The sequence below is a fragment of the Spermophilus citellus genome (genome assembly GCF_964194105.1).
Source record: "Spermophilus citellus genome assembly, chromosome: 4".
In the NCBI taxonomy this organism is placed as follows: domain Eukaryota; kingdom Metazoa; phylum Chordata; class Mammalia; order Rodentia; family Sciuridae; genus Spermophilus; species Spermophilus citellus.
Genome location: NC_138185.1, coordinates 38,336,221 through 38,348,572, shown reverse-complemented (window position 1 = coordinate 38,348,572; position 12,352 = coordinate 38,336,221). Strand labels below are relative to the sequence as shown.

General features: G+C 41.8%; 1 protein-coding gene across 1 annotated transcript in view; it reads right to left on the bottom strand.

Annotated features, from left to right (window-relative positions):
* SPTLC3 (serine palmitoyltransferase long chain base subunit 3) overlaps positions 1-5,391 on the bottom strand; it is a 146,520-nt gene extending 141,129 nt beyond the window's left edge. The window contains exon 1 of the mRNA XM_081291357.1: positions 5,025-5,391. Coding sequence (XP_081147483.1) covers positions 5,025-5,141 — 117 coding nt within the window. The 5' untranslated portion in view covers positions 5,142-5,391. The remainder of the gene's footprint in view (positions 1-5,024) is intronic.
* Between the last annotated feature and the right edge of the window lie 6,961 nt (positions 5,392-12,352).

Sequence of the window (12,352 nt, the reverse complement as noted above, 5' to 3'; positions counted from 1 at the left end):
CCTAAGAGTCCCCAAAGGAATGGCTACAGGTGGTGTGCAACACCTGCTAGGGAAAGCTGCAAGCAGAGGGCAAAACGAACCTGAGAGAGTAACCATGTGGCCTTTGACCAGCAAAGCTGTAAGGGCGGGGCTGCTGGAGGCTTTGGGGCCTGCCCATTTCTCTATGTGCACAAGATGCCAGACTTGGAGCTTTAAGATTTAATGTGTTCTGGGCTGGGTTTTGGTCTTGCCTTGGAGTGATTACTCCTTCCTTTTGGAATAAGAATGTTTAACTTATCTTCTCATTGTCACTGTATCTTGGAAGTCTATTACTTACTTTCTGATTTTATAGGAACTCAGAGCTTCGAGGAATTTGCTGTGTGTCTGGACTTGGACTTTTGTGTGATGCTAAGATGAAGTAAGACTTCAGGACTATTAGAGATGGAATGAATATATTTTGCATTGTGAGAAGTTCAATTCACAATAGCTCGACTATGGAACTATCCTCTGTGTCCCTGGTGTCCCTCAATAGATGAATGGATAGAGAAAATGTGGTATATATACTCAGTGGAATATTAATCAGATTTAAAGAAGAGTGAAATTATGGCATTTGCCAGTAAATGGTTGGAGTTGGAGAATATCATGCTAAGCAAAATAAGCCAATCCCACAAAACCAAAGGCCAAATGTTATCTCTGATATGCGGATGCTAATTCACAATAAGTGAGGGGAGGGGGGACTAGGGAAGAATAGTGTTATCTTAGATTAGGTAGAGGGAACTGATGGGAGTGGAGGGGAGGGGATCTGGGGATAGAAAAGATAGCAGAATGAAACAGACATTATTACTGTGTGTATACATTTGACTGTATGACCAATATGATTCTGCAACATATACACTCAGAAAAATGAGAAATTATATCCCATCTATGTATGATATATCAGAGTGCATAAATGCATTCTATTGTTATGTATAACTAATTAAAACAAATTTTAAAAAAATTTAAAAAAAGAGAGAAGGACACAAGCCTTGGATCCAGGGGTGGAGTTCGATAGTTTGGAAATGGCTTGAGTTTGTCTCTCTAGGGTTCATATGTAGAAAACTTGGTCCCTGTGGTGATGGAGTTGGGAAGTAGTGTGGAAAAGGTAAGAGGTGGCCCAGTGAGCGGTCCTTAGGTCATTGAGGGCATGTCCTCAGAGAGCATTGTGGGACCCCAGGATCAGTCATTATACTTTATGATGTTTCCTGTGCCCTCTCTCTAACAACTCCTACATTCATCTCTGGGATTCCTTACCCTTCTTTTCCTCATTTGTCCCCTAGGAATAAACTCCCCATTTTATCTGTCATTGTCAATATTTCAGGCTTCAGTTTGAGTCCTTTTAGTTCCCTAAAGCTGCCCCTATAATCCCTACTTTATGCTTCCCTAGAAAGTAGTGGAAAGGAAACTGGCGCCGGAGCAACATGAATTTGGGTTTAGATTTGGGCTAGGCTACCTGTGATTCTGTTCAAGGTCCTCAATGATTTATGATTCTTCATCGTTGTAAGGTGCATGATGCTGCCACTTCATGGGACTATGTGCTTAGCCTGGTCCTGGTACCTGGCAGAATCTTGATATAAGTCACTTTCTCCCCTGTCTCTCTGAACTTCTCTGTGTATACCACTAATTTGCCCTTAAATTATACCTTCTTTATGATAGCTCTTGTCCTACACTATCATTTAACTTTTATTTGGGGTGATGGAGGTACCAGGGATTGAACTCAGGGCACTCTGCCAGTGAGCCACATCCCCAGCCCTAATTTGTATTTACAGACAGGCTCTCACTGAGTTGCTTAGTGCCTCGCTTTTGCTAAGGCTGGTTTTGATCTTATGATCCCCCTGCCTCAGCCTTCTAAGCTGCTGGGATTACACACATTTGCTACTGTGCCCAGCTCATTTAACTTTAATATGAAAAATATGATAAATGTTTTCTCCTAGTAGGTAAATTATAAACTTATTTTTATCTTTACATGTCCCAAGGATAACAGATTCTTATTAATTACTAGTGAATGAGTGAATGAAAGATAGTAAAAGCAACTAGCTCTAAGGACCTACAACTCCATACCTGGTAATATTACAATATTCAGTTCAAGACTCCATAAACACTGGATTGTCTCTAACTCCAGGACTTTTTGTTTTTCAGAAAAGGAATGGTTAGAGGAAAACCTCACTATTTTTTTCTTTATCCTATAGAATCAATTTAAATAAGAAAATGCAGAGCTCATCCTAATAAAAATGCATATCCAGAGGCACACAGTTAAGACCAATGAAAACACAATGTCTACTGCCCAAGGTTCAGGTTTCCAAATAAATGCATGTAGCCAGGTCAGAAATAATTAGTGTGAATTAAAAAGCAATTATGGAGACAATATAATTCAAACTAATTATATGAAATTAAGTCAATAGGAAATTATAAGAAACCTCGTGTTTATGGATTAAGGACATTAAAGGCCCCTTCTCTGTTTTCCTTGGACTTGCTCATGAGGAGGGAGAAGGAATCCTTTAGGATAACAGTGTTCTATTAGAAGTCAGATAGAAGGACGGATTAGCAGTAAACAAAGAAATAGATCTAAGCACTGTTGAAAACCACTGTCAGTGAATCTTCAGGTTAAATGGGGTTTAAAGAAAAGAAGAGGAGGGAAAAAATCAAACAGGCAATGTGATAGAACAAAATAAATAAACAAACAAACAACTTCAGAAAGGAACTATAGAAGGTTCCCAGAATGTAAAGTGTGTAGTTCCTTGCTAGCCTTGAAGTTGGGGTAGCAAGCCTGCAAGCCAGAGTGAGGGGGTTCAAACCTGGCTACATTGGAACAAAAGGAAGGAGGATTCCCAAGCTACTGTCTAACAGGGATTTTCAAATTGTTATGCCAAACCCTCCATCAACAGAACCTTAAAGGATCCCTCAATATATAAAAGAGATAACTCTATTTCTATATGGTTGCAAAAAAAAAAAAAAAAAAGCTGGTAGAGAAAGGGTGAGGGAATTTTCAGAGAAAGTGGAAGTGGAAGAATTTTAGATGATGTTCTATCTGGAAGATGCTAAGCCTGGAAGAAAGTATTTGTAAGACCACTGTCTCAGATATGTGTAAGGTTTTTGTTCAAGACCTAGTTTGTCAAAGGGCCTATGGGATGAAACTAGTGACTGAGGATCATGATAGTAAAGACAACATCATTCACATCATGGAAGAAGAAAATAGGCCCTTTTTGCTGTATTACACTGTGATCTCATTGGGGTTTATTCTTTTTGGAAAATATTTTTTTAAGCTGTAATTGAGGCTCTTGGTGGAAGCCAATTTCAACTTAGCAACACCTAAATATATCTTAGCCAACAGGCTCTGGATGGCCCTTCAGAAAGAGCTGTCAGAAAAGACAACAGCAGCCCTTATATTTTTGCCTGCTATTAGGGAAGCCTCAATATTCAAGGTTTTTGGTAGTCTTGTAGGTACAGTTAGTAGGAAATCTTTAGGATCTTAGAGTCTTTCCTTACATAGCAGTAACTATAACATACACAAAGTCTCTAAACTCAAACATTAGAGTATGGTTATAAAACTAAGATAGAGAAAGGGAAAACAAGTTTTGAAGGCATTTGTTTTCAAAAAAGAGCCCTCAGGGACAGAATGATCCAGAAGGTGCATGAGTGAATGGTCAATGAGATACAGACATTTCAGGGACAAGGAACATCTTGGGCAGTGATCTGAATGCACATTGAATGATGAATACATGTTGATATTATTGTGACTTTCCCCATGCTAATAGCAGAGAATGAGCACTTTCTCTTTACCTTGCTCATATACTCAGTTGGGAGAGGTCAGGCCTGAGATTCTGGTAGATACTTCCCAGGCTAGGGGAATTTGAAAAGGGGAATACATTTTGGGATCACACTAATTTTTACACACAAAGCAGACTCTATAGTGCCTCCTGCCTCTTGCAACTGGACCCACAGATTTAATTCAATGAATGGAGGACTGGCTCCAGCTAGCTCCACCTGTACTGTGATTTTAGAATAATCTGACCTTTCCCCTAGGTGGATGCCGACACCTTAGGATGACTGAATGATGGAAGATTGCCTGGGGTTCCCTGTGTAGCTTCTCATTTCTCAACAAATAAGGCTACCCGTTTGGCTACTTAAGTTTGCACCCAGGGCTGATAAGCTCACCCCTTCTGCAGGAGCAGAGTGACAGGGCATTGTGTGGGAAGTGTGGAACTGTGGAACTGCCTTTAAACAAGAAACTCACAGATCCAGGCTCCTCTTTGAATAATTTCTTGAATTCTTGCTCCCCCTTAAACATTCCCTTCCAACTTTCTATTAAAGCAAAAGTAAAAGCAGAAAGAAAAAAATAAATAAAAGCATCAAATCTGGGTGGTGGTGGGGTGACCCTAAAAAGTCTGTTTTAAAGACACTACTTTGGTTTCTGCATGCATGTTACAGTGAGCCACACTTTCTAAAATGTTTCAGGAAGGAATTTTTGTGATGCCAAATTTCAAAAGACCGGACTCAAATCAAGTTGTCTAAACTCTGACAATGCTCTATTAAACACCAAAAACAACTCGCCTTTCAGAGACATTTAGCGAGTAGCAGGGAAAAATGCCATCTACATCCCATAATGGGAGCAAAATTTTCTTTCACTTCTTCTTTTCCTTCTGAAGCATTGTGAAGGTAACAGGTTTCTGGATGGACTGCCATTTAGCTGAAGAGTCTGAACCTTCACAACCCTGCCCCCTCAGTGCTTGAGAGAAACTGAAAGTGTAGTAGGTTAAGTGTGTATTTTCGAAAAATCTAAAGCTGTGTGGGTCTCTGTGTGCTCAGTCTTCTAAAGAGAAAGAGTTCCCTCCTTTTTTTTTCCACACCTAAACTTTTTGGCAGCCGAGCTTGTCAAAATACTAGCTGCGATGAGAAGCCCAGACACATCAAATACACTTCACCAGAGGACTTCCGAGTTAGCCTCAAACAGCTTTGCAAAGACAGTATTGAAATGTGCAGAGCAAGGGGAGCACGGGATGGCCTCTTACCTGGGCTTCTTTCATGATTCCATTCTTGGTGCCGTTTCCACTTTGCGAGCCATGGCTGGGGTTCTTGTGATTGTGAAGCGTCCCATTGCAAACAGCACCACCTCCAGGATTAGCCATTTGGGGGAAGTGATGGAGCCGGCAGAATCCCCTTCGGAGGTTTCCTGGAGCTTTAACTTTTAAGTAGGCGAGGGGATGGGATAAAGCTCTTGGGGCTGAGCCCTTAAAGGAATCCTACCAGTCAGGCTTTTCCAGAAGAAGAGCAACAACCTATCTTTTTGCCAGATCTTTGAAACTGAAAACAAATGGTCACCTTTATACACCTCGACTCCAGTCAGAATGTAGATTCCATGGCAACAGACCTGCTTCCAAAATTACAAAGGAAATTGGCCATGCTAGCTCCTCTAGGAGACTGAGGAAACTTGGGGAAGAGAAACCCAGTAGCAAACTGTAAGGAGGCGGGCAGGGAGGTGGAGAGTCTTTTAAAGACACACACACACACATTGCATACCCAGCACACTCACTGAGTCTTCTAAGTACTTACTGTACAGCCAGTTCTGAATTTACCTCTTTCCTTCATTGTCATCTGTCTTCTGCATGTAATTACTTTTTTTTTTTTTTTTTTTGGTTGTAAACCAAGCTCATAGGTCACGATTTCTCTTTGCAGTAAAATAAAATTCAGAAGTGGTTTCCAGGGACTAGAAGGATGTGGGAATGGGAATGTGTTTAATGGGTACAGGGTTTCAGTGGAGCAGAAGAAAAATTTATGGTGGTAGATCATTGCACGACAGCGTGAAGGTACTTAATGCTGCTGGATTTACACTCAAAAGGAAGGAAAATGGTAAATTTTATGCATTATATACTTTACCATAATAAAAACAACACTCAAAATCCATGTAAATATATGAATATATGTAACCAGATATAATGAGGGATGATCATAGGAATTCCAGTAAGGACCAGTGTAACTCCACATCATGTACAACCACAGGAATGGAAATTTATAGTCCATGTATGTATTATATGTCAAAATACATTTGACTGTCATGTGTAACTAAAAAGAACAAAAACAAAAACATTTTTAAAAATTAAAAAAAAGAACTCCAGTAAGATGGAAATCTGTGAGACCGAATGTTTGATTTCTCATTATTCACCAATGTATTATCTTTATCATGTGACCTTGGAGGAGTCATTAACCCTCTTTCTGTTTCAACTTTACTGCCTAAAAAAATGAGACAAAATGTTTTTGGTGGACTTGTGTCTAACGGGGCATTAGGAAATAAAACTGTGGCTTGGGTTTGTTACTAACACAGGTATGTGAGGCAGATAGTGACTGCAGGTTCCCAGTCCCCAAATACCTCTCGGTTTATTCATTAACTCTTTTTCTCTCTATGCACCAATTATCAGAGGTCTGCTTCTTTCTCTCATCATCAAATGGCACTATAGTGGCACGGCTTATTAGAGAGTGTTAATCATTTACAGCCTGTTGAGTCTGTCCAAGCCCACCTTCGTGGTTTTCCTATGTTGGAGTAGGGAGAATGATACTCCAAAGTAAAGGCCTTAGAAGTAAAGCACCTCTTTTCCCTTCTCCTGACCCTCTGTTTCCTACTCACCTTTATCCCCCACTTCCCCCAAGGAAAGCCATAGAAGCCAGAATTTCTGTTGTTCAAGGTAGTTGATAAAAACGAAACCCCCTTTTCCCAAGGTAAGGCATAAACTTGAAAATAGGTTCTGATTTCCTTAGATTTTTGTTTTGATAAAAACTAAAACCCCCTTTCCCCAAGGTAAGGCATAAACTTAAAAATAGGTTCTGATTTCCTTAGATTTTTGTTTTGAAGCCAAACAAAAAGAAATTCTCTAGTTTACCATTTTCTGACAGTAGATCATAAGATCTCCATTTCAGGAAGGATCCTGCCCCCCATACCTAGGGGACAAATTGCTGCAGAGAGAGCAAGAAGAATCTAAATGTATAGGTCTTGCTGGGTTCCCCCACTCAGTATAAAACAGATAGCAAAAACAGTATAAAACTGGATTATTCACCCTAAATCTTTGGATCTGAAGGCTCCCATGCCATGTAAAACTATGACCAGATATATTTATATTTGTCTTTTATTAATGTGTCAATACAGAGATATACACCACCACCCTATCAGGAAGGGGATTGTTCCCTTTTCTACCTTAATCAAAACTTTTCTGACATCAGGTACTTAGCAAATAAACCCATTTATTAGATCAAAAGATACAAACAAACCATATATATATATATATATATATATATATATATATATATATATATATATAATCTCCCCTGTTGCTAAAGCCTCATTTTCTAATTCCAAGAGAGCTTGGTTGGGGTTTAGAGGTTTATTTCTTTTCCAAAATTATGTGGCTACCAGAAGAGGTGGTCATCATGCTTCCTTGACTTCTTGACCACAATTTTCATGTGAGGGTCCCCATTCTGCCCATCCCAAGGAGTGCTGGAGGAATAATATTAAGGTCTTTGACCAAAAGGTGAAATAGAATAAATATTATGTGTATCCATCCCAGTGTGAGTCTCCAAGTTAGAATTTTTATTGTATTTCTCTCAACCGCTGTCATCAGAGCAGAAGGAACTTTTCACTGGTCTCTCTTTTTCCATAGCTGTTACACTGGGTGTTGGGAGCTAAGCCCTTATTGGCTTATTTATCTCTAAGAATTACACAATGGAAAGATAAAGAAATGGGAGTGAGTACTGATTGCTGGTGGCCTGACTGCCTCTTGTTACTTAGAAGGACAAGTTGAGGACATTGTATTATTTTGACTGAGCTCTATTGTCCTATACAAAGATTGTATTATTATTATTATTAGGTACCTGGGATTGAACCAGGGCATTGAGAATCCTAAGCATGCATTCTACCACTGAGCTACATGTATGTATGTATGTATGTATGTATAGCTAAAAGCTATACATACATACATACATACATACATATGCACACATATTTTTTTCTTTTTCATCTTTATCTTTTTTTTTTTTTTGCAATATTAGGAATTGAACTCAGGCAGGGCCTTGCAAATGTCAGGTAAACACTTTAATGTTGAGTTACAACCCCAGCCCTTCTTTAAAACTTTATTTTGAAATAGGTGTCTTGCTAGGTTTCCCCAGCTGACCTTGAACTTAGAATTCTTCTGCCTCAGCTTCTTGAGTAGCTGGAATTTCAGGCTTTTGCCACTGCACCCAGCTCCAAAAGCTATTTTTTTTTAAATAAAGATTTTGTGATAAAACTAACTAAAGTGAGAATGCTAGATATTTCTTCTTTTTTTCTTCCCTTTCCTTTTTTACACTTTTCTTTTTTTTTAAACCCGTCTCCCTCCTTCTTTTTCTTGTTTCTCTGCTTTTTAAATTTTTTACAAGTGGGCAAAAGACATGCATTTAAAAAATATATCATTGCTGAACTCAAGGAGCTTCCTGATCATCAAATTATTGGAACAGATTGAGTATGATTGGCATTAGCTCTTCTGTAAATGTTCAGTACAATTGTGCAGTGAAGTCATCAGGGTCAGGGTTTTTTTTCTCAGAGATTTTTAATTTTCCGATTCAGTCTCATTACTAGTTATATTCAAGGACAGTTCCCTGGGTAATGTTGGACTGACACTGTTCTCCTTGATTCTTGCTTGAAGTTATCAAGAAAGAGGTGGAAATGCAAAGACACTACAAGAAAGAAAACTAGAGACCAAAATCACTTATGAACATTGATGCAAAAATCCTCAAACTAGCTGACCAAGTTCAGCAGCACATGTAAGAAATGTAAATGACGACCAAATGGTATTTATTTCTGGAATGCAAGAATGGTTCAACATTTGAAAATCAGTCAATATCATATGTTGTATTAACAAATGAAGAGGAAAGCCACCTGATTGTTTCAGATGATTCAGATAAAGTACCTGACAAAATTCAACATTCGTTCATAATAAAAATACCAAAAGCTGGGAATGAATGAAACTCAGTTTGTTCTTTGACTAACTTTTAGGTAGGTGGACTAAGGAAAAAAAAGAGAAGACTCAAATTACTTAAATCAGAAATTAGGGACATTACTACCAATTCTACAGAAATATAAAGGATATACTACCTCAACTTTATGTCAATAAATTTGAGAGTTTGCGTGAAATAGGCAAATTCCTTAAAAAATGCAAACCACCAATGCTCTCAAGAAGTTTACATCCCAAACAGTCCTGTATCTAATAAAGAAAGTAAAACTGTTCTCTTATTATTTCTGTTCATTGCTGTAGTGGAGGATCAAGTAAAGGCATCCAGACTGAGAAGGAAGAAGTTAACTTTATCTGAAGATGACATAACCATCTATGTACAAACTGGAAAACACTTAAAATGCTTCTAGGCCAATATTCAAATATAAATTGTATCTGTATATACTAGCAACAAATACAAATTTCTTATGTAATTTATAATAGCATAAAATATGAAATATTTAAGGATAAATCTAAAAGAATTTCACTGAATCTATAAAACATTCATGAGATAAGTTAAAAAAAACCTAGGATCCAACATGGCCGCCAGCGAGGAAGCAGCGATTCCAATGTCTCCACATTAACGGGATCAGAAAGACCCATTGGAACAGCGGCAGTCTACCTACTGAGGAACTTCTAGCAAAATTCTGTTTAGAGGGGACCTGCCGGGAATTGGTAGGTTTATTAGAAGTGTCAGTTTGTCCCAGACAAGTGGATCTTGGCCGGCCACACGGGCGCGGAGGTCCAGTCCGCAGCCACCAGCCGCTTCTGCAAGCGGCCAGCGGCCCAGAGCGGCGCGGCCCGCCCGAACCCGCAGAGGGCACCCGCCATACCGCCGTCCCGGGGAGGCCCTGCTCTCGCTCTGTGAACGGCCACCACGCCTGCCAGGCTCGTAGCCACGCGGCTGCAACTGCCCAGCTCTACAGGCGGCGCCCCCCGGCGGGTGCAGAGGTACAATCCCGCGGCCACCAGCTGCTTCAGAAAGCGGCCGGCGGCCCCGAGCGGTGAGGTCCGCCCGAACCCGCGGACGGCACCCGCCATTTCGCCATCCTGGGGAGGCCCTGCTCTCGCTCTGTGAACGGCCACCACGCCTGCCAGGCTCGTAGCCACGCGGCCGCAGCTGCCCGGCTCTACAGGCAGCCCCCGGCGGCCCGGCCAAGCGAGAAGTGTCCCCGCCTGGCCCAGCAGACAGCCCATGCCCTCCGGGCTCTACTAACAGCCCCGCCCACCCGGCAAATGGCTCCCCCCCCCCCCAGACAGCGTGAAGGGAATCTAACCAACACTTTACGAAATAGCAAACTGGGAACTAAAACCAGAGATTGTGTCAGACCAGAGACAAGCCAGTTCCACCCCTCCCTTCGGACACTCCGGCAAGGAGCCAGGGGCCCGCCATAGCAGAGAAGGGAAGTCACCAAAGTTCGGCCAAAGAGATTCCTTCCCAGCAGAATCTACTTTAGCAGGAGTGTGACTCCCACCCACACCAGATACAAACAATGGGGAAACTTCAAAATCTCTCCGTGGGCGTGACCGTAAGGGCCAAAGGACTCTCGACCCCCAACTCCCCCTACTGCCAGTGATGAGGGCGTGACTGTAGGGTCAGAGGGAAGCAGAGAAGACTCCCCACCCCCAAATCCCCCAACCACCAACTGAGAGGGTGTGACGGTAGGGGCGGAGGGAAACAGAGGACACTCCAGACCCCCACTCCTCCTACCGCCAGCAGTGTGGTTGTGACTGTAGGGGCTGAGGGAAGTAGAGGGGATCCTTGACCCCCAACTCCTATTACCACCAGCAGTGACACCAATGGTCTTAGCTGCCAGATTGCGAAGGTGTGCCCACCAAAGGGGTCCGGAAAAATTAAACAATTGACTCCCAGACTACAGCTCCACAGCACTGGGGCTTAGATGAATGACAACGAGAGTGCTCAGTAGTTAGAGAAATAGAGCACTCGGTGGGGCTGAAAGTGTAACCAAATCCTTGGGGAACTGCCTCCGGTGAGCAGGACCTGGCTGGCTGGAAGGAGGAAGGGGAGGAGGGGCCGTAGAAGTGAAACGGCTCTGGACCAACAGGATTGAGAGACTCCCAGGAACTGCCTTACAGGGATTGCTGTTGACACATTGAGGGCAAAACTCAGTCCGGAGGGCACAGCTTTGCCTACGGGAAGAGAAGAAAATGGATCTCTAAGACCTAATTTTATTTCCTATTTCATTTTAATTTTTTCTCTCCCTTTTCCCTCTCTCTCTCCCCTTCCAAGGTTTATTGCTCTTTCCATTCTCCTCTATGCTATCTATCTCCCTCTCCTTCTTTCTTTTCAAGAGCACCTACCTCCCCCTTCCCCCCAACTTTCATCCCAAGCATTACGTCCTCCATTTCGTGTAACTGTCTACATACAAATAGGTGTGCGCCCTCCCCCCGCGCCTGCGAGGTAGCCGGACCTGCAACCCACCAGCAGGTCAGGCCCAGCAACCTGGGATTGGCAGAGCCGCCCCACGCGCCTGCAAGGTAGGTGCACCTGCTACCAACCAGCAGAACAGGCCCAGCGGCCTGCCGATGTGGTAGGCACAGTGCCCCAATTGGAGGAGGAGCAGAGCCCCTGCCCGCGCCTGCGCGGGAGACTCTGCAACTATACAAGAGTAATACAAATATATAGGGGGAAAATTCAACAACACAACAGTCTCAGTAAGCAGAAAGAAACGCGAACAGTATGAAGAGACAAGGAAAGAAAGGACCACAAGCAATGCAGGTCAGCTCAACGTTAGAAGAGGTAATATCTGCAGCAGATGGAATGTCAGATAAAGAATTCAGGAGATACATGCTTCAGATGATCTGGAGTCTCAAGGAAGACATTAGACAACAAAATCAGACAATGAAAGATCTCTTCAACAATGAAATACATAAACAAATCCAGGAAGCAAAAGATCAACTATACAGGGAGATAGAAGTTATAAAAAACAAACAAACAGAAATCTTAGAAAGGCAGGAAGCAATAAACCAACTTAAAAACTCAATTGAGAATACTACCAGCAGAGTAGAACACTTAGAAGATAGAACATCAGACAATGAAGACAAAGTATTTCAACTTGAAAAGAACATAGACAGCTCAGCAAGACTGTTAAGAAACCATGAGCAGAACATCCAAGAAATATGGGATAGCATTAAAAGACCAAACTTAAGAGTCATTGGGATACAGGAAGGCACAGAGCTCCAAACCAGAGGAATAAACAATCTATTCAATGAAATAATTCGAGAAAACTTCTCAGACTTGAAGAATGAGACAGAATCCCAAATCCTAGAAGCCTACAGGACGCCGAATGTGCATAATCATAAGA